We start from the raw sequence: 19,252 nt of genomic DNA on the forward strand, positions 1-19,252 counted from the left end.
AGAGGTGTGTGACCAGTGACATGGGGCTTGTCTGAAAAAGTCAAAGTGAGAATGTAACTGTGGAACAAAGAAATGCTGCAAACAGAACGTTTCTATTCAAACACTGTTGTCAGCAGATAGTGACTCCAGTTCATCAAGGCCAACAAAATGAATTTGCTACTTACTGCTGCGGTTTAGGTGGTCTGTTGTGTAATGTGTGCATGTGTGCGTGTGTGTGTGTATGTGAACTAGACAAATATTTAACAGATTTAGAAAATGTTTATTTTCACAAAAAGGGGAAAAAAAGACATCAGCAAACAGAAGAATATCAAATTCTCTTGAGTAAAAATTTCAGAAATGTGTTCTGCAAGTTAATGTCTTCTGACTTCTCTTAGGAACGCTCCTTACGCAGCGGTAGTCATACTTCATAATTAGAATTGGTCACACAGAGTGCACCGTATGTTATGATGGCATTAACATCCCACAATACTCAAGAGAGGAACTGAAACAGGGCAGTAAAAAGGAGCGATGCAGCCAGAAAAAGCAAACAGACAAAGTTGGGACTTCTTGGTAGTTTAGTTTTCTGGAGTTGCTGGGCAGAGGTTATCATTCAGTAAGAAACTGAGTATTTTGGTTCTTGGTAAGTCTTTGTATTTGTGTGTTTGCCTCAGCTTTTGGGCTGTCGGAGCAGGCCACGGACCCTGCGAACCAGGGCCTGGATGAAAGTGTAGCGGGAGCGGACCTGGCTGTACAAGCCCTCCACCTCCAGCAGCTTCCTCTGCAGAGCCTCTCCGAAACCTGCGGCCATGTCGCTCTTCAGCTGCACAAACAGAAGACAGGGGATCACGTATAATCTAACTCACACATGTAAACAGGCACAGCGGACATTGGCACAACATAGTGTTTTGTCCGAGCAGCATTCAAACTGTAACAACATTTTGCTCATGCCAATGTGTGCAGCTGGTTGCCAGCTATTTCGTACCAGATCGAGGTCTTGTTGGCTGACTCGGGACAGGCTGAGGCCACGACCTCCACTTGCCTGTAACCCGCCAAACGAGTCTGAAGAACAGAAATATTTAAATGAATTGAACGCAATCAAGCTAAATTCACTCAATTCCAAGTCTTCCTGGCTTCAGTGTGCATGTCATTGTGATGCATTTCTCACCATCTGTGAAGCGTGATCTATACAAACTGGCTCCAGGCAATAGGGAGTCCTTGGTGTCAGTGGGAGTACAATGCAACAAGTAGTACTCCAGGTGGCGCCATAACACAAACAAACATGTCTCAATGACATCTGAGGAAGATGCAGGTCAAGGTATTTCACTAGAACTCATGATGTGGTGTTTCCAGATGGTGTTATTCCTACTTCCTAAACACAACTTCCAAAGACAAATGTACAATAACCTGAACTGTCTAGTTGTTGTTATTGTTGTTGTTTTTATAAAACTAATGCTGTAAAAATCGTGTGACAACAACCGTGCCTTCAAGGAGCCAAAGGATACAGGAACACAAGGCCAGCAGCTTGGCCCTGTTGTTGATAAGCTGGACCAGTCGTCTCTTGGCCAGCAAGCTCCTCTGGACTGATGAGAGTTTCTCCACCCCTCCTGGGCCTGACACCAAACCCTGGCACAACTACAGAGAACATGCCTCCGGTTAGAACTGAAGACAATGCAGGTTGGAGCCGAAAAGGTCCATAAATAAAGAATAGTTATTTTTTATCATGACTATGTGTACAGCAGTACAGTGAGTGTAAGACAGAGCAATTTAGTGTATCGGTCCATCTTTACCTCCTTGAGCTCCTCAGGAGGCAGCTGATCCAGGCTCTGCAGCTTGCCCAGGCTTTGTCTGTGACTCTGGTGGAACCGGAAGAAATCTGCAGCACTGTTCTTCAGCAGGTACAGGACCAGACCCAGGCCGGGGGCCCGGGAGTAAGTCAGAGACGGCAGAGTGGATGAGAGATCTTAAAAAAAAAAACGTATATAAAAAATGTTAAAAAATGAAATGCCAACTTGTGGTAAAAGCTAGAAGTACCTCAAAGGATTCTGGATTTCTAGCTTGATACATGAGCTATGAGTCAATGAAAAGCACTAAAAGTGTAGAAAAGTCTGACTTTTTCACACCGTACATAGTAACAGGAGTGAAATTCCTTTACTTCTTCTTCAGTATGGGCAGATTCTCACTGACCTGTGCGTCCTCCGTCCCTGCCAGCTGGCTCACTGCCTGACGGGCTGAAGAGACAGATGCTGAACTGGGCCTGGGCTGAGCTCTGCAGCAGCAGGGTTTGGCAGTACTCCATAATGTTAGCACACACCTGGGCACAGAGGACATCACCTCTCAGGTCACTGACATGAATAATCATGACTATGGATACAAGACTCCATACACATTTTTTCCCATTGTCCTCCCTTCCCTGCCCTTTATACTGCTAGATTATGTGAAAACTACACTTTGTAACTTCCCACCAGGAATACACTACTACTGTTTCATTTATAGAATACTTTTCATCATACCTGCTGCATGGCCACCTCCATCTCGTCTCTTCTGTCTGCTGAGTCTCCAGGTGCAGCGATCTCAGCCTGCTTTAGCAACCTCTCCCGCTCGCTCCCTGCCAGGCGGCCAAGCAGGGACAGGCAGAGACGCTAAAACAGAAGAAATGTATTACCAACTGTACAGCTCACACGGTGAAATGGACGTGTATCAGCAGGGAGACAGAAATTGAAAATAAAAAGGCATGTATTGTATACGTGACAAAAACAATGAACCTGGAATCTGTTGATGTGACCCTGGAACTCCAGAAGAGCAGCACTGTTGACCTCCCCACCCATCTCAAGGGCACCTGAGAGACCAAGCAGTACATGAACAACACAATTTCACAGAGTCTGTATGTGCATACGTATATGGTTTATACAACCGAAATGGAAAAATATTACAAAGACTGATTGTGTGATTGTACCTGGCAGAGCAGTCTTGCTGATGATACCAGTAAGCAAGGAAAGTTCCTGCAGAACTCCCATACTGAGCTCCTGACAGCGCAACAGGGACTGAATGGTGTCTGCATGGACTATCAGCCACTGCAGAACCTGCACACACACACACACACACACACACACACACACACACACACACACACACAAAGGGAAAAAGAGAAAGTTAGAACTTAAGTGCAATATTTATTAAGCTGTTTGTAACTTCGCAAACACTACCATTATGTTTATGTTCCAAAAATTGTGTATCTTGTCACTTGTTCTTAACAAGATATGCTCAATTTGAAATCATGCTTTCTATTTACTATCCAGCTGATCACTGATGTATTTGAAGCATTAACCCAAATGAGGGTCAACAGAGTCAGTACAGGCATAAGACAATATATATGATGTAATCTCTCATTAATAATATCCTGACATGTAGGATTTTCAGGGCAGAAGAAAAAAATCTTGTGTTCTTACCTGTGCTGCCCCCTGCTGGTGATTCATAGTGGTAGACGTCAGTATGACCTGAAAAAGTCTCAAAGTCGGTAAGAGAATCTGCCTGTAGCGGTCCATGGGGCTGGGGATGAAGCCTGATGGGTCCCTCACCACCCTGTAGACCAGCAAGGGAACAGACACAGACTTAGCTAACACCATTAACAGACCCCTGAAGAAAACAGGTCATTTGGACAAGAGAAAAAAAAGACAGTTAAATGCATTTAAAATTCTCCTTGAGGAACAAGTTAGTGACACATACAACCCAACATTTTTCCCAAAAGACATAACATAACATATTTATAACATATAACTAACATATTTAAATCTCAACACTACCTTGGTAAAATCAACCAATTGAGGACTCAGGTCTGAGTTTAAGCTGACTTGACTGTCTGGGAAAGTTTTCTTCAAAATGACCAACTCAAAAACAATAAATGAAGAGTATCACAATTTCATAATGATAAAAACATGCTAGGAAGTTACTTAAACACCTCCCTTCTTCCCTCTCCACATCCATACCTGTGTGCGTCGCTGTCAGGGACCATGTCAAACACCTGACACTCTATCAGCTGTGCCACCAGGCCACAACGCAGCAGCTCCACAGCTCCCTGACCCGTCTTAGCCACACGAGTCAGCAGAGCCTGAAAACACACAGCAGAGTTTGTACCCTCGTAATAACAATAATCATAACAATACACAGTACAAAACATAGTGCATATGTTTAAGAGCATGTTTCTTCACCATCTTGCTTTCATAGATGTAGAGTGGTTTGAGGAGGGGAGGCTGAGGTGTGAGCAGGCTCTGCAGGGCAGCATCGTCTTGTCTCAGGCTCTCCACTAGCGATCGCAGGTAGCCACTGTTGGAGATGTAAACCAGCCACTGGTTCTGACGGTCTATGGACAGGATCCGGTCCAGCACTGCCAGAGCCAGCATCTGACATACAAGGAGGGGAGACAAGAATGACAATGCAAGCACTGAGAATAAAACAATGAGCCTGGCTAGATAATCAAAAAATACAGGTTTTTGTCTCAGCTATTTAGACTAAATTCCTCTCCAGCAAATGTAGCCTCTGAACAGACATGTATACTTCTTGTAGTTTCTAGATTTTATTTTACTATGTTTTTGGAAACCGACTACTCCTGAAAATGTCAAAGTACATGAGTCCTAATGTTGTTGTGGGGCTCTTACCCTGCTAATTTCATGGCCATCACAGGCGTCTCGACACACCACCTCCATGAGAGCCCTGCCATAGCTCTCAATGATGGCGAGGTTCTCTCTCTGCAGTTTGGAGAAACCATCTTCAGGAGCTGTGAGACGCTCCCACATTGCCTTCCCTGCTGGAGGAGGAGGAGAGAGATTTTCTCAGATGACCCAGACAACATCTGTATATTGTCCCTTTCTAATAAAACCAGATAAGGGACTTAATTACAGACTATCTGTGTTAATGTTTCTGTGTTGTACCTGTCTGCAGAGTGTCTGGTTCTTCAGGTTTCTGGGCAATTTGAAGGTAGTACAGCAGTGAGCCATACAAGTGAGCACGCAGACGCTGGTATCCACCTCCTTAAAGTGTAAAAGATAATGTTACACAGCATGAAGTCTTTACCGTTGTCCAGGCTCAATAAAAATTGATAATACCACAATAAAAATGTAAATTTTTCATGTTTTTCCAACAATATCTAGGCATTCTCCTAAAAAAAACACTTACTGTATTTATCTTGATAAATATCTACATTTATATCTATGCATACATCGAAATTCATATTTTGGGAATTATATTGAGGCCAGTGACTATATTTATCATTTCAAACCCTGTGTAATATCCCTTATTTGCACTGAATTCCTTGATTTGGTTGTAAATTACCCAGGAATTTCATTGGCTATATGAAGCACCAGTCATCTGCACATCGGTTACAATTTATTTGTACATGTAAGAGAGGGAGGGCACCTCCTTTCAATGCAGTCTCGCTGGCTATTGCCAGCTGTGAACATGACACGGAAAATCCTGGCTGGTCAAATGAGGTGTCAATGCAGCTACTTTGTAATTGATATATTGCCTACATGTACATGGTTACTGGAGTTCTAATGGAAGATTAGAACAGCTAATTTGACATGATGAAACATTTTTAACAGCTGGACTGTATCGTCTGGACCTTTGCCAATGTAACAAGCTAACAAGACTGTTCTTGTGTTTTCGATTTTTGTTGATTACTACAAGACTTAATCAGTAAGTTGCCTCAGTTTTATAATCATTTGTTTCTTTGTTGTTGGATTTGATTGCACCCATTGTTGTGATTGTATCTTGAAATGGTTTGCATCAATCAAATCACAAGAGTCTTAGTTTTCCAGCGATGTATGGCTTGAGTACAAAGCTATACTTAACACTCCGACAGCCTGCAGAGAGGCCTACCAACATCTCATCTGAGAAACATGGCTTTATATAGGTGAAAGAGGTTTTAAGTTGTCACTAACCGGTACAAAGGATGAAATCGAGCAGCTTGCGGAGAATCAGGTGCAGGGCGGAGTTGGCGATGGAGGCAAAGCCGGAGGATGCTTCCAATCCCACCCCCTGCTGCTGCTCAGACAGGACTGATTGGCTGAGGTGGGCGGTCAGAGTGAAGACTGCCCCAGCAACAATGGGCATCAGTTCACCTGCTGCATCCTCAGATAACACCTGGACAACACATGTTTACATTTAGTTGTTGTAACATCCCGCACATTTGAGGTATTATTATATCTGTCCTTTGATTTATTCAGTACACACGTGATGATGAGCACTGAATAAAAGCCATGACACCCTTAAACATGTTCCTTATGATAGCAAATGGGTGATGCAAATTGTACCAAGACAATCCTTTTCATAAATTACTGCATCTAAATACAGTAAAAGGAGTTGTACCCTCCATGTGACAAATGTCCTCACTGACCTTATCATGCAGGTCTAGCAACAGGTCTCTGATGATGAGCTGCCTGTCGTCAGCAGGTATGAGATCAGCAGGGCAGGCGGTCAGCAGCGTTTCTACCAGGCTCCTCCAGGACCGCAGCGCATGTCGCTTCGCACTCAAACTTCGACGCACACGATTGCGCTCCACCACCTGCTGTAGGATGGAGTTCACCTCCTAGAAGAGTACAATCAGGGACTAAGATGAATGTGGACAAAATATTATTAACTGCAGCTGTTATCTCGAAAAGATTCAAAGCATTAGTGATGGGAAACTCTACAGCATCTTCAATCCCAGCACTGGTCAAAAGGGGTCATTTCAAAATTTTAATAGCCTAGTAAAGTAGCTGGAAACCAGATTTCCAAAGTTACAGTCCATTGCATGATGGCTCCTCTTTGGTTATTCCTGCCCCACAACATGTTTCTAAAGTACACGAGTCCCATTAGTTTTTGTTCACTCACCTCCATTAACAGGGGCCTCTGTCCAATCGCTGCCATTCCTTGCAGTGCATTCACCTCAGCGACCAGCACTCTGTGTAGCAACTGTGATGAAAATTAAAAACAAAATATGACACATCAGTGGAAGACCAAACACAAAACAAAGCAGAGAGAGGATTATGTGTTCACTCTGGAAACCCACCTTAACGTTGCACACAGTATGTCCTTGCTCATTGACATGCTCACAGTTGGAGATCACCTGCTCTATCTGAGTGCGCTCAAAGAAGTCCAGCTGCAGCAGCTCAGGCATGTCCTGACTGAAGTCGATGGCATCCAGCACACTCAGCAACTTCCTGCGTACTGATGGCACCAAACAAGGACAACATGAGAGTAAAAGTCAGAAAAAATCTGGTAGAATTTTCAAAGAGGAAAGTTAGATGACAGCTTCAATAATTACTCAAACCTTGTAAAGACTTGTTAAATGTTGATTGTATTTCGCTAACCATGTTTTATTTAAATGTGTATTAAATTGGCACAAACCTTTAGAAACTGTGTCAAAATGCAGGAAACCACTGACTGATCTGGTTTCTTCCTCCATGCCTGATTCCCCATCAGCTAAAATGAAAGATTATGAGGTTCTTAGGTTCACTGATTAATGAGCTTTGTTGTGTAGTCATGGTGAATAGGGGTTTGAGTATGCATGCAGAGGTATGTGATCATTACTTCTGAACAGAATAATAACAATAATAATTATTATTAATATTATTTTTATTTTAAACTTTATATCGCACCTTTCAAAACACAGTTTCAAAGAGCTTCATAATAAAAACAAAATACAAAGAAAACACAAAGAGATATTAAGAGAGTTAATTGAACTAAAATGTTTGAAAACAAATTAAATCACAAAAATGCAATTCTAAAAAAGTGGGTTTTTAAAAAGAGATTTAAAAGATGAGACAGTTTGGGGCCCCGGTCATTCCAAAATCTAGGAGCCCTGACCTCTATTATCTTTCTGTATTTATTTGGACCTTGAAGCGACTAGGAACAATAGATCTGAGGATCTCAGGGATCAGAAAGGGACATAGGGCAATAAAATATTTGTTAAATAACTTAGGCTAGGCCTCTCAAGGCTTGATAAATGATCAATATCTTGAAATTTATTCTAAAAGCAACACATAGCCAGTGTAAGGAAGCCAGGATCAGTGTAATGTGATCATGCTTCCTCGGCTGAGGAAAACATCCTGACAGCAGCGTTTAAGTTTAAGATCTTTTAAACAAATAAATATTATAAATAAAACAAATCATTTAGCTGTTTCAAAAAGGAAACTCACCCCCTATTAAAAGTGGCTATTGACACCTAATATTTGAAGAATTAGAGACACATATATAGACACTTGACACCTGATATACCTGTATGTTGAGTGTGTGGCTGGTCATCCAACAGGAGGCTGACGAGGCGTTGTGTATGTGAACGCTGGCGGTTCAGTGAGGTCACTCTCAGCTCAATTGCAGCTGTTTTCATTAGCCAAGACATCTGGGAGAGGGCAGCGATCGGATTACCTGACAAGAGCAGAAAGCAGAATTGAGGCAATGATAAGAAAAGACAACACACTTATCAACATAAGCTTGCATTAAAGATTTTTTTCAGTGAATTACTGTACATAGCTTTGTAATATTAAAATAACACTGAATCATTATTTCCTTTTCGCAGTAATACAAAACAACCACAAATTCCAACTGATTTTGCTTTTTATTCATCACATCCCTAATACTCACTAGGCATGATGAAGGGTAGGTGCTGCAGGTGAGAGAACAGGAAGTCCTGGCTGGTTCTCAAATAGCGCATAGTGGGTCCAGATGTGTCTGGGCAGGCACACAGCTGGTAGATCACCTGAGAGAGAGGCACAATAATAAAACAAACCAAAAAAACTGATTAATCTGACAATCAGCCCAAACACAAATTTCATACATACGTTCAACCTACTGGGCATGAAATGAAGATGACACTCTCTCACTGCAGAGGCTGCTCTCAATGTCAAAGTGCCTAATTTCTGTGAGTTCTGAGTAGAGGATGAGGTGTACCTGGTAACAGAGCTCAGCCAGGTGTGGGGCCTGCTGTGTGAGTACAGGTCCTGACCTCTTCTCAGTGCCTCTCTGCAAAAGACTCAAGATGGCGTGCAGGCAGCTACGTGGACATCCCAACACACCTGTAACACAGCATCATCAACCATAAGACTCAGGTCAAGGGATCCCTTTTTACATCCAAGCACAAATATTACTGAAATCACAACAGCCACCCAAATTAACATGCCAAAAGCTACAGCTGTGGTCTGACCTGGGTCCTGGAGGTTGGTGGAGGACACAGGCTTCTTGACTTCATAGCCCAAAAGATAAAGGGCCAGATTGGGTGTCTTCAGATCCAAGGATGTGATAAGCAGGTTCAGGATATGAGTCTGGGTTTCATGTCGGATTCTTGCAACCTTCTTTTGTGGGTCTGAGTCTAGAAGTTTTGGAGGTAATGAAGTGGGTGAGTTTGAATGCAACCGTTAAGATACACAGGTTTAGCTGTCATCGTATTGAAACAGCAAGATTTAAATGAAACACAGAAGTTGGTAAAGTTTTTAGACAACAAGATGTCTGTCTCACCATCTCCTTTCTCTGTTCCCTCCTCTGCCTCTTCATTGTCAAGACACTCCACGAAGCCCGCCATAAGCTTGTCACTCACAGTCTGAAGGACAGAGACAACACTGATGCCAACTTCCAACACAACAAAAGTTTCAAACATCACCAGCACAGAACAAGTCAAAAACACACCATCACCATTGTGAAGCCTTTTCCAAGACATGCAGACAGCATTACATTACAATGTAGATTTTGTAGGCTGTACACGATACTAATTATTATTGACAAGTTGGTATAATTTACTAATACATTTAATAGAAACAAAAACAAACTCTGATGTTCTTGTTTGACTTAATACACAGGCTACGATTTTAGTCAAAAATTCAAATTATTTCTCACATAAAAGTTTTCAAAAAAAGCAAAAAAAAAAAACAAAACAAAACAAAACAAAAGGTCTGCATTTATACCTGGTCATGTGTGAAATCTCCCACCAGTCTATTCTGAATGTTGGGGTAGTTGGCGATACGACGCAGGATCTTAGCACTCTGGAATGCAGCCTCTGGGTTGGAGCTGCTGTGGTATAGATACCTGCAAGGGACAAATATGGGTTACCATTAAGTTATACCCATTCTGAACACAAAGGCATTTGAAAGAGCAGTTTTCCTCAGATGACATCTGAGTATGATGGTTAATATAACATTTCAACTCTGCTAACTAGAAAAGAATGAAAAGATAAAGGGAAGACAAACAATCAAGAACAGACTCAGCAAACACTTGGTCAATGAGGCAGTTTGTATTAAAGGCTGGATGGGCTAACCTGGCAATATTGACAATGTGATCAGCCCTTCGAGTTTGAGGACTGACCCCCTGGAGGAGCTGCTCTAAGGGGGAAACCAGCAGGGAGGCTTGGCTCTCCCTGAGAAGGTCCATGAACACCACCTCCTTCTGCAGAGCCAAGTCCAGCAGACGCAGGCAGTGGAGCACTGCCGACTCCAAGTGCTTCTTACCTGAAGGGGAAGAGTAACGGAGCATGGCGTCAGAAAATGCACGAACACACACACACACAAAGTCTTTGGATCGCAGCATATGTTCTCTCACCAGGGAAAGGTGCATAGGTGTCCAGCTGGCGTACACCCTCCTCCAGCAGGCTGAGGCAGAGTGCCAGCATGGGCGAGTCATTGAGCAGGTGGAATATGATGCTGTGTCCGGGGGGCTTGTGGGCTGGGACCTGCTCGCCCTGCAGCTCCACCATTTCCTGGACAAAGTCTGACGGCTGGGGCTCATAGTCCCGTAGCAGCTTGTGGAAAACCTCCAGGACAGCGTCAGCAACCTCCCACTGACAGATGACAAAAAAAAACCAAACAAAGAAAAACACATGAACAGTGGTTTGTGTAGTTCAAAGAGCACACATGCATTCTGCTGCTACATGTCTCCGCCTTGTGAAGACACCAGGAGAATGCTACACAGCACTTTACCTTCTCAGCTGGACGGTGATATGCTCTGGTGGGGAAAGGCAGGAACACAGAGTCACGCAAAAAGTTCAGGTAGGGCTGAAAGCCTGGCACGCGCAGCCCTGCCCCTAAATTGACGGGCAGGCTACTCTCAACCAATGTGCTGGTCAGATGACAGAAGGCTCGTGTCAGGGGGTACTCCTCACAGCTTGACTCAATCTCATTCAGCTCCACCTGAGAGCCAAAATAACTGATGAAAAAGTTTGCCATACAAATGTGCATCATACAGGTTAAATAACTTTTGAACAGGAGGTTTTCACACTGATGAGAGAATATCAGTTCATTTGCAGTCTCCACTGACCACACTAACTTTACCACAACATAAAATTTAAAGATAAGAACTCACTTCCTGTCTGCAATATTTTGCATCACAACAACACATTTGAGTCTTAAAACTATTGCCTTTGGGAAATCATCAGCCAAATGTTATGTGAATACAAACAAATTAAAAAGCACTCACTACTCACTAAACATTAGAGACTCACCTCAATTCCAGCTGCCTGCCTCTGTCCTGGGGCTCGCACTGTCTGAAGGATCTGTGGTAAAGAATATGAAGTTACCAAACTTTAAATCTGACATAAAAAGATCTGACAACACAGTAAGCTGCAAAACAAGAATTCAGCGTTTTAGGCGAAGATAAGGGAACATTCCTCAACATTCCAACTGTTTGAGAAAATCTGATAGCTACTCAGATCATACGACTGACAAACAGAGGTTAGTCGTTTTGTTGTTAGTCTGATATTACTGACAAACTAAGAATGCTTGACGGACTCAATCCTGAGCTCCATACGGTGTAAGGTATCAAATGACGAGCATTTTCATACCACAAATGACAAAAGGCAGACTCTCCTTCTTCTAAAATAATCAAGTAAAACTGTTCTGTTTCTTTATAACGGCTAACCTGTGTGTACTCCAGTGACTGCCAGAGTGAAGCGGCAATCTCTGGTGACTTCCCAAAGGCTGCTAGGCAGTGCAGGACCTCCGCCTTCAGGACAGGAGGAACGCTGCACTGCAGCAACCCCAACATCACTACAACTGGGGTCCACTGGGGATGCTCACACAACGCCAGTCGAGCATTTTCACTCTAGGGAAAAAACATACACGCACGCACGCATGCACACACACACACATTCCATTACAGTTGGACAACAACAATCTCAGAAACCTGAGTATTACAAACACACTACGCTCATCCTTCTAGTGTTGTACCATACCCATGTGATGATGGTGGTGAGCAGCTGCAAAAATGAGGTGAGTCCTTCCAGCTCTCTTTGAGTGATGCCCCTTAGTGGTGGGTGGCGGTACTGTGCCGCATCTGGATTTGGAAAGTCTCGTCGCAGGTTCTCATGGTAGAGCATAAGGGAGTGAAAAAAATGCTCCCAAGACACCGGGCTGCCTGAAACTCCCTGGATGTTGTCACCTGCATATATGTACGGGAACTTAGTGGGCACTCATTTGGATTGGTATTGAATTAGAGCAAAAGGCTTTTAGGGTCACCAGTTCATATCACCTAATTTGAAGATACATTAATCTTTCATTTTTCATTTTCAAGTCTCTACACCATTCCTTTCATATTTACTACTGAACAGGCACGAACATAGTCAAAACTCAAGTCAAGACAGAAATTTCTGTCCACAAAATCCAGTCAATTTATCAATTCAAAAGGCCAAGCTGGTTTCAATTTAAGATATGCTCTTACTGTGCGTGGCTCCATTGGTTTTAAGCAGGCTGAAGCAGTAGTGGGCACACTGAGGACCATTAGCGAGACCTTTCAGCATACGGAGATAGGAGATATAGAGGGTGGAGGGCAGAAGGTCTCCCATCTGACGTACAAACTTGGACAAAACAACCTGCATCGCAGTATACAAAAAGACCTTTCAGCAGAAGAAGAATGGCATGCAAAATGCTTTTTTTCAGCATTTTTTTTAAACAACATCACAATTATTGATATGAGAATTCAAATTTCTAGTGAGATCAGGATCCTGAAAACACAGCACTCACCTGTTTATGTGGAGGCCTTTGTAGTGCCATTCCCAGGTAGGATCCTTGCAGGGAGGTGTGTTGGAGAGACTCTGTGGGACACCAGAACTCCAGACCCAACTCAAGCCCAAATGAGTCCTTACTGTAAAACTCTCCAATCTGAAAGACAAAGCAGTAACCAACACTGTTACCCAATATAATCAGCTAAACTCTGAGGAAAGGTGACGTTGGTCGTTAATATGTATGTGTGCAAATGAAAAAGACTGACAAGGATCATAAGGTGGTCTAAATCCTTGCATAACGATGATGGAAGGTCACTGTCCATCTGCAGGGACATGTGCACCAGACGGGCATCCTCATCAGCACGGTTACGAAGCTGCTTCACCTACAAAGACACCAAAAAGATGGTCATTAAATTGAAAAATTCTATTCCAGCCCTGTTAGATCTAATAAACACATTTGGAAAGATATCAGGGTATAAAGTGAACAAAGACAAATCTTCACTAATGTTACTTAACTCAGAAGAAAGAAATGGTGCCGGGGCTTCGTTCCAATTCAGAAAAGTAGATTGTTTTACATATTTGGGAATTAAGATTGTGCCGTGTATAAGAGATATTGTCGAGGTTAACTACAGGCCAATGGTAGATTCAATTACTTCCTCTATAGATAGATGGAACTCCCTGCCCTTATCGCTTATAGCAAGAATTAATGTTCTTAAATTAAATGTAATGCCAAGGCTTCTGTACTTGTTTCAGAACATCCCATTGCCACCTCCTGTTAATTTATTCCCACTTCTAAAGAAAATGTTTGTACATTTTTTGTGGAATAATAGACGACCGAGGCTACATTTATCACTTCTATACCTACCGTATGATAGAGGAGGCCTGAAGTGCCCCAATCCACTCTGGTATTATTGGGCAGCTCAGTTGAGGACTATGATGTATTATTTTACAGATAAATCCCCCCCACCTTGGATGACTACGGAAAACTGCTCAATCCCTCTCCCTCTCCCTCAGTACATATACTCAGCAAATATTAAAATGTTGAAAAAAGGGACCAAAAACCCTATCGTCAGAAATATGATTATAATTTGGAATCAGATCAAGAAATACTTAAGAGAATCCTCCTCTCTGTCACACCTCAGCCCAATATGGGGTAATCATTTATTCCCTCCAGGCAAAGCAGACCCTGGTTTTAGAAAGTGGGCTGAAAAAGGTTTAAAAACAATAGGGGACCTCATGGGATCAGAGGCTGGAATTTTGATGTCATTTGAGGAGTTGATTGCCAGGTATGACATTCCAAGCAAACATCAATTCAAATATCTACAGGTGAGAAACTTTATTAGATCCTCTCAAAACCAGTGTGTATCGATCCCCTCACTGTCCACTTTGGAAATCGAAATGAAAAAAGATTGCCTTGGAAAGGGAATTATCTCCAGACTGTATAACATGTTAGCAGGGGGATCCTCTGAATTTTCTTTACGTAAACTTAACACCTGGAGGCAAGATTTGCAGGAGGACTTGTCCTCTGAGGATTGGGAGGAAGCGTGTGCTAAAGCACAAACACAAACTACCAATACACGCCTCAAAGTTCTGCAATATAGCTGGTTAATGAGGACATACGTGACTCCAGAAAAGCTTAGTAAAAGTACAATAATGATATCCCGGACTTGTGCATCAGGTGCAGAGAGGAGAAGGGGACATTTTTTCACTGTGTTTGGGAATGCAGTAAAGTCCATTAGTTCTGGTGGGAGATTAAACAAGCTTTAAAGGGAATTTTAGGGATACAATTAGTCCTTGACCCTAAATTGTTTATCCTCGGTTTATATCCTGATAGACAGCATATATCTAGAAAAATAATTACTGCCCTGGATTTATGTCTCCTGCTCGCAAAAAGAGTTATAGCAACCTCATGGAGAAGTAAAAGTAAACCAAAATTCATTAACTGGATTAAAGAAATATCTACAACTTTACCTATGGAGAAGATAACTTACATTATAAAAGGGAAACTATTTCAAAACATTTGGGGACCTTTTATTGAATACATGGAGAATGTGGATTTGAGTGGTATGGGGAGTGAGATGGAGGAGGAGGCGTAGTTTTTTATTTTCTCCTTTCTCTTTTTCTTGTTTTGATACTCCACATCCTTATTATGGGTGAATTATATATTTGTGTTTAATCACACAGTATAAAACAGAGAAGCCTTTGTTTTGGGGTTATTGTTGTTGTAATCTTGTTTTTTTTTTTGTTGTTGTTGTTTTTTCATATTTGTACATGAAAATGCTTTAAAACTCAATAAAAAAAATTATGATGGAAAAAAAAAGATGGTCATTAAATAATTTTCTCAGGTTGCAAAAAACTACAACCTGCGATCATCAAATTCGAACAAGCTGACACTACAAAATGATAACAATACAAATCAACCTCTGACTCAACATCTCACCTTCATTGGCATGAGTGCCAGGAAGTCCGTGATGAGTGAGTGGAGGCGGCGGATGTAAAACTCTTCCTGGCTAAAACTTTCACATCCCAGCATGCCCTCTTTCACAAACAGGAAAACATCTCCTAGAAGAGCCTGGTCAGCCAAAGCCTCGTCTGCCTCAGTGAACTCAACCAGGGCTGCACAGCACACACACACAAATATGCTACATTTAAAAGGGCTACTGTCCTTTAGAGCTCATCATCCTTCAAAAGGTTTTCTTCAAACAGATAAAAGGCATATTTAATGAATGTCCAAGGGATAAAAACCTTACCACATCCCTGCGGTAGCTGGGAAAGGACCCTCAGACTAAGAGCCCAGGCCAGTCGACACACAGCTTGCAGACCTGGAAGCTTCCACAACTGGCCATCCATCAGACGACTGTGCACTGCTGACACATACTGCCTCTCAGTCAGCAACGGCAGTGCCTGGAGCAGGTCTAGAGAAACACAGTCACAGTCCTTCACTAGCTATAAAAGCAAAATGATGAAACTAACATTCTTATGCATGGCAACCAGTGAGTTTAATCAAAATTCAAATTATAGACATTATATGAATCCAACATGTTCTCACCTTCTCTATCTTCTGTTCCCTGTTCTACGAAGCTGACATCCAAGCAGTAGAGCAGTGCCATGACCAGAGCCAGGTTCACACTGTCCAATGAGCCATCAGCTTGAGCTGTCACTGTCTCCAGGTGGCTAATTAGAGCCAGGGTGTCATCTTTAGTCAAAGGTGATTGGCAGGTCCATGAAAACAGGCTGTCTGCCAGGGCCTGCCGGGATTCTTTGATGAGGTCAGAAACCTGGGGACAAGAGAGAGAGTTATGCTCTCCATATTCCCTGCCATACATTCTCCAATGGGCAGCCCCTGGGGCTGCAAAATGAAGCCAAGGTGCAAGAAAATGCAGTTCTTCAAAAGGCCACTTGAAACTGGCTTCAAAAACAATAATAATTATCTCTGTTTTGAATTAACACACAAGATTTGCTCCCACCTCTTTCCTGTGCTTCTCGTTGCCCAGGCCACGCTCCTTCTGCAGCCGTTCAAACTCACGTGTCACATTTATTTCTGACACCAAGGTTAGGATGCGTTTGGTCAGACCCTGGTTCATAAGTTCATCTGTAAAATGTGTCGTCAAAGCAACCAGCTCCCCACTGGGTGAGAAAACAAACAAACAAACAAACAGTACAGGTCAATAACAAAGAACTCATATGTATTAAATAAAAACAACAGGACAATAACATGCTCATAATTCAGACATTTAAAAGCATCTGATATTGTTTAAATGTACTAATAAAGTAGCAATAACATTATAAATATAAAGTTTATTTGTATGGCACATATTAAAACCAGTGTTAAAGTGCTTTACAACAAACACAGAAACATAAAATACTCAGTAATTTATGGATACCCAGGATGGCATAAAGGATAAAGCAGCAATAAAACTTTAAAAAGCACATGACTAAATTCATAAATAAAACACCAAGGACAACATGAAAAACAATGGGTGAAGTAAAACAGAACAGGATGGGACTTATGTGCAACGTCTGAATAAAGTACAGTGTAACAAAAGTTAAGATTAAAAATAAATCTAAAAATTAAAAGCAAAAATTATAAGGACGCACAAATGCAAGGCCATTATACAGACATTATATACACACGTGTTGTTTGGAGCCCTGATGAAGACCTAGTGATCGAAACATTTTGGTATTTCATGTTTCATGATTTAGCCATTACAATAAAAGCTTTTCAACATTTCCTTTCTTGTTTGACATACATTCTCATGTTTGGAGTGACTGGATTGCCCTCTGGTCTTGTTATAAGACAGAGGGGCCAGAGATCAAAACACTGAGGCAGGATTGTTTTCCAGTGCATTATAGTGATAGCATTATTACCTCAGGTCCAGGGTGAAGGTCTTGCCATTGCGTGACTGGATGAGTGTGCGCAGGGAGTTAGCCACACAAAGCTTTCCATCCCAGTAGAGCAGCACTGCTACTAGACCTCGTGTCAGACCTGGAAAATGGGGCTGCTGGTGTTCACCTGAATACAATAAATATATTCAGTGTGAAATGTTAGTGTCTCTACTACTGAAAGGTACGCAAGGCCTTGCCTCCAAAATATGGATTTGATCAGGACAAACTGAAACAAAACAGCCATTATCAACTAACATGAGTGCTGTATCTACAACACAAAATGCAACATAGTACAAAGTCATTAAACTGACGAGACAACTTTCTACATTCATTTTCTATGTCCACCTTACCTGCCAACAGAAGTTCCAAAGCTGCCAACTCTCCAATATCAAACAAATCACTGAGGATGAAGGCCTCTTTGAGAAGCTGCTCTGGAAGGAGTCGTGACCCCTGCTGACCCTGGATGGCGATGCCTTCTGTGCTGGCTTTACGCACCTTCTCCCTCTGCTCTGCACTCTTTGGCTGAAAACAAGGAAAGAAAAGACATGATGTAATTAACATGAGAGCCTCAGAAAACACGCTGGAAATCAAAAATGTGTCTGTCTGCACCAAGGGAGTTGCATATACTATTGCACTGCTCCAATATGAAATGACAGCTATTACAAAGGATGCATCTCACCGGGTTCCTAAAGAGTGAGAGGAAGTGCGCTTTGTGTTTCTTCAGTTGCAGGTCAAGGAGGTGGACACTCTCTGGCTGTCTCCTCAACACTGCGCCATCCACTGTTTCCCACAACTCCTTTAGCGGCCCCCACAGACTGGCTCCTGAGTGGGTAAGGGTCTTGTCTCATCACACACGTGCAGAACTGATTTCGACCCATCCTACTGTGTACATTTCTTATAATCTTATAATTTGTTTCGCTTGTTTTATGTATTTTGTGTGTCCCACAAATGATGCATAGGTTCTGCTGAATCATACACTCATATTTGGCAAGAATTAAATTGTATTATGGCAATACACTGTTAGTGAATAATCTTCTATGCAATAAATGGAAATGTAAAGTATGATGTAAATGTCTGAAAGGACGGGTGCTGGGAAGTGATTCTTGATTCTGACATTGTGATGAGCTTCCATAGAGGACAGCACAATAAACTGGAGGCTGGTATAAGCCTGGATCTCTTACGCGAACTTGTCTGACAGTTAACTTTAGGCGTGGTGCACCACAACACATAAGCAGTGTTGCCAAACATTTCTTTGCGTGTTCCAAGTCAGTTTGTTTGAGTTTCATTTACAAGTAAGTGACCTCGTCTGCTGACCCATCTGACAGGTGTCACGTCAGAGGAGTCACATAGACCGTGTGGCAGTGGTTAAGGATGTATGTTAACACTAGGTGTAAACGTGCGTTCCCACCAATTTGTTTGTTTGTTTGTTTAACCAACGCTAGCTAACCCAACGTTTAATAGGAGGCTAGGCTAAGTTAGCCTAGCAGCCAGAGCCTGAACTTGAATGGTCCATCACCATGCGGTCATAACATGACATGCAACACAACTGGCGGTAAAAAGACAATATGTACGGGCTTATATGTTAAATACCAACGAAGAACAACCGCTAGAAATGAACTCGTCTGAGTTACACTTAATGAAAGAAATATAATTCATACCTGAATTTACCGCCATCTGCGCCGCCATGATACACTCGGAAAATTGAACAGATGGTTCTGAGGTAGTGCCGGTGTGAAATTTAAAATGATAAATTCACTAAGCACGCTTTGATAACATTTGTTCAACAAAAAATGAACCAGTTCTAATTTAATGTGTATGCTGGGTAACTACGTAGGAAGATATTTTAGGCATTGCCGTCATTCTGTATAATCTCTTCAGGCGAGGTCCTCGAATCGTAGGAGCCGTCTAAGTGGGTGGGAATTGTAGTTTACC

At 42.2% G+C, this 19,252-nt stretch overlaps 1 protein-coding gene across 2 annotated transcripts; it reads right to left on the reverse strand.

Moving 5' to 3' along the window:
* Window positions 1-239: 239 nt before the first annotated feature.
* nup205 (nucleoporin 205) lies at window positions 240-19,110 on the reverse strand. 2 transcript variants are annotated; one of them, XM_041938432.1, is made up of 42 exons: window positions 18,979-19,110; window positions 18,000-18,142; window positions 17,671-17,842; window positions 17,303-17,447; window positions 16,402-16,561; window positions 15,984-16,212; window positions 15,685-15,849; window positions 15,375-15,550; window positions 13,201-13,317; window positions 12,954-13,091; window positions 12,652-12,802; window positions 12,167-12,372; window positions 11,854-12,036; window positions 11,438-11,488; window positions 10,917-11,126; window positions 10,540-10,777; window positions 10,259-10,448; window positions 9,909-10,029; window positions 9,466-9,547; window positions 9,155-9,319; window positions 8,902-9,026; window positions 8,596-8,710; window positions 8,230-8,379; window positions 7,360-7,434; window positions 7,022-7,179; window positions 6,844-6,924; window positions 6,368-6,559; window positions 5,913-6,114; window positions 4,905-5,003; window positions 4,632-4,777; window positions 4,185-4,376; window positions 3,963-4,084; window positions 3,426-3,558; window positions 2,933-3,059; window positions 2,742-2,815; window positions 2,490-2,618; window positions 2,164-2,290; window positions 1,767-1,939; window positions 1,482-1,611; window positions 1,145-1,273; window positions 962-1,038; window positions 240-799 (listed from the first exon to the last, which is right to left on the reverse strand). In XM_041938432.1, exons 1-42 carry the CDS (start codon window positions 19,004-19,006, stop codon window positions 647-649), a joined length of 5,979 nt encoding a protein of 1,992 aa, XP_041794366.1. In that variant the 5' UTR covers window positions 19,007-19,110; the 3' UTR covers window positions 240-646. The 2 variants fall into 2 exon arrangements, with proteins under 2 accessions (XP_041794366.1, XP_041794365.1); XM_041938431.1 differs by having other exon boundaries at window positions 4,632-4,780.
* Window positions 19,111-19,252: the final 142 nt, after the last annotated feature.

This window comes from Chelmon rostratus, chromosome 6, assembly GCF_017976325.1.
Source record: "Chelmon rostratus isolate fCheRos1 chromosome 6, fCheRos1.pri, whole genome shotgun sequence".
Classification (NCBI taxonomy): domain Eukaryota; kingdom Metazoa; phylum Chordata; class Actinopteri; order Chaetodontiformes; family Chaetodontidae; genus Chelmon; species Chelmon rostratus.

Bases quoted from the DNA above. Each gene is read 5' to 3' on its own strand.
- nup205 (XM_041938431.1), bottom strand. From the start codon at position 19,006: ATGGCGGCGCAGATGGCGGTAAATTCAG. The intron at 11,489-11,853 runs GTTAGCCGTTAT...TCTTTACCACAG, and splicing joins AGTCACTGGAGTACACACAG to ATCCTTCAGACAGTGCGAGC. The intron at 800-961 runs GTACGAAATAGC...CTGTTTGTGCAG, and splicing joins GCCAACAAGACCTCGATCTG to CTGAAGAGCGACATGGCCGC.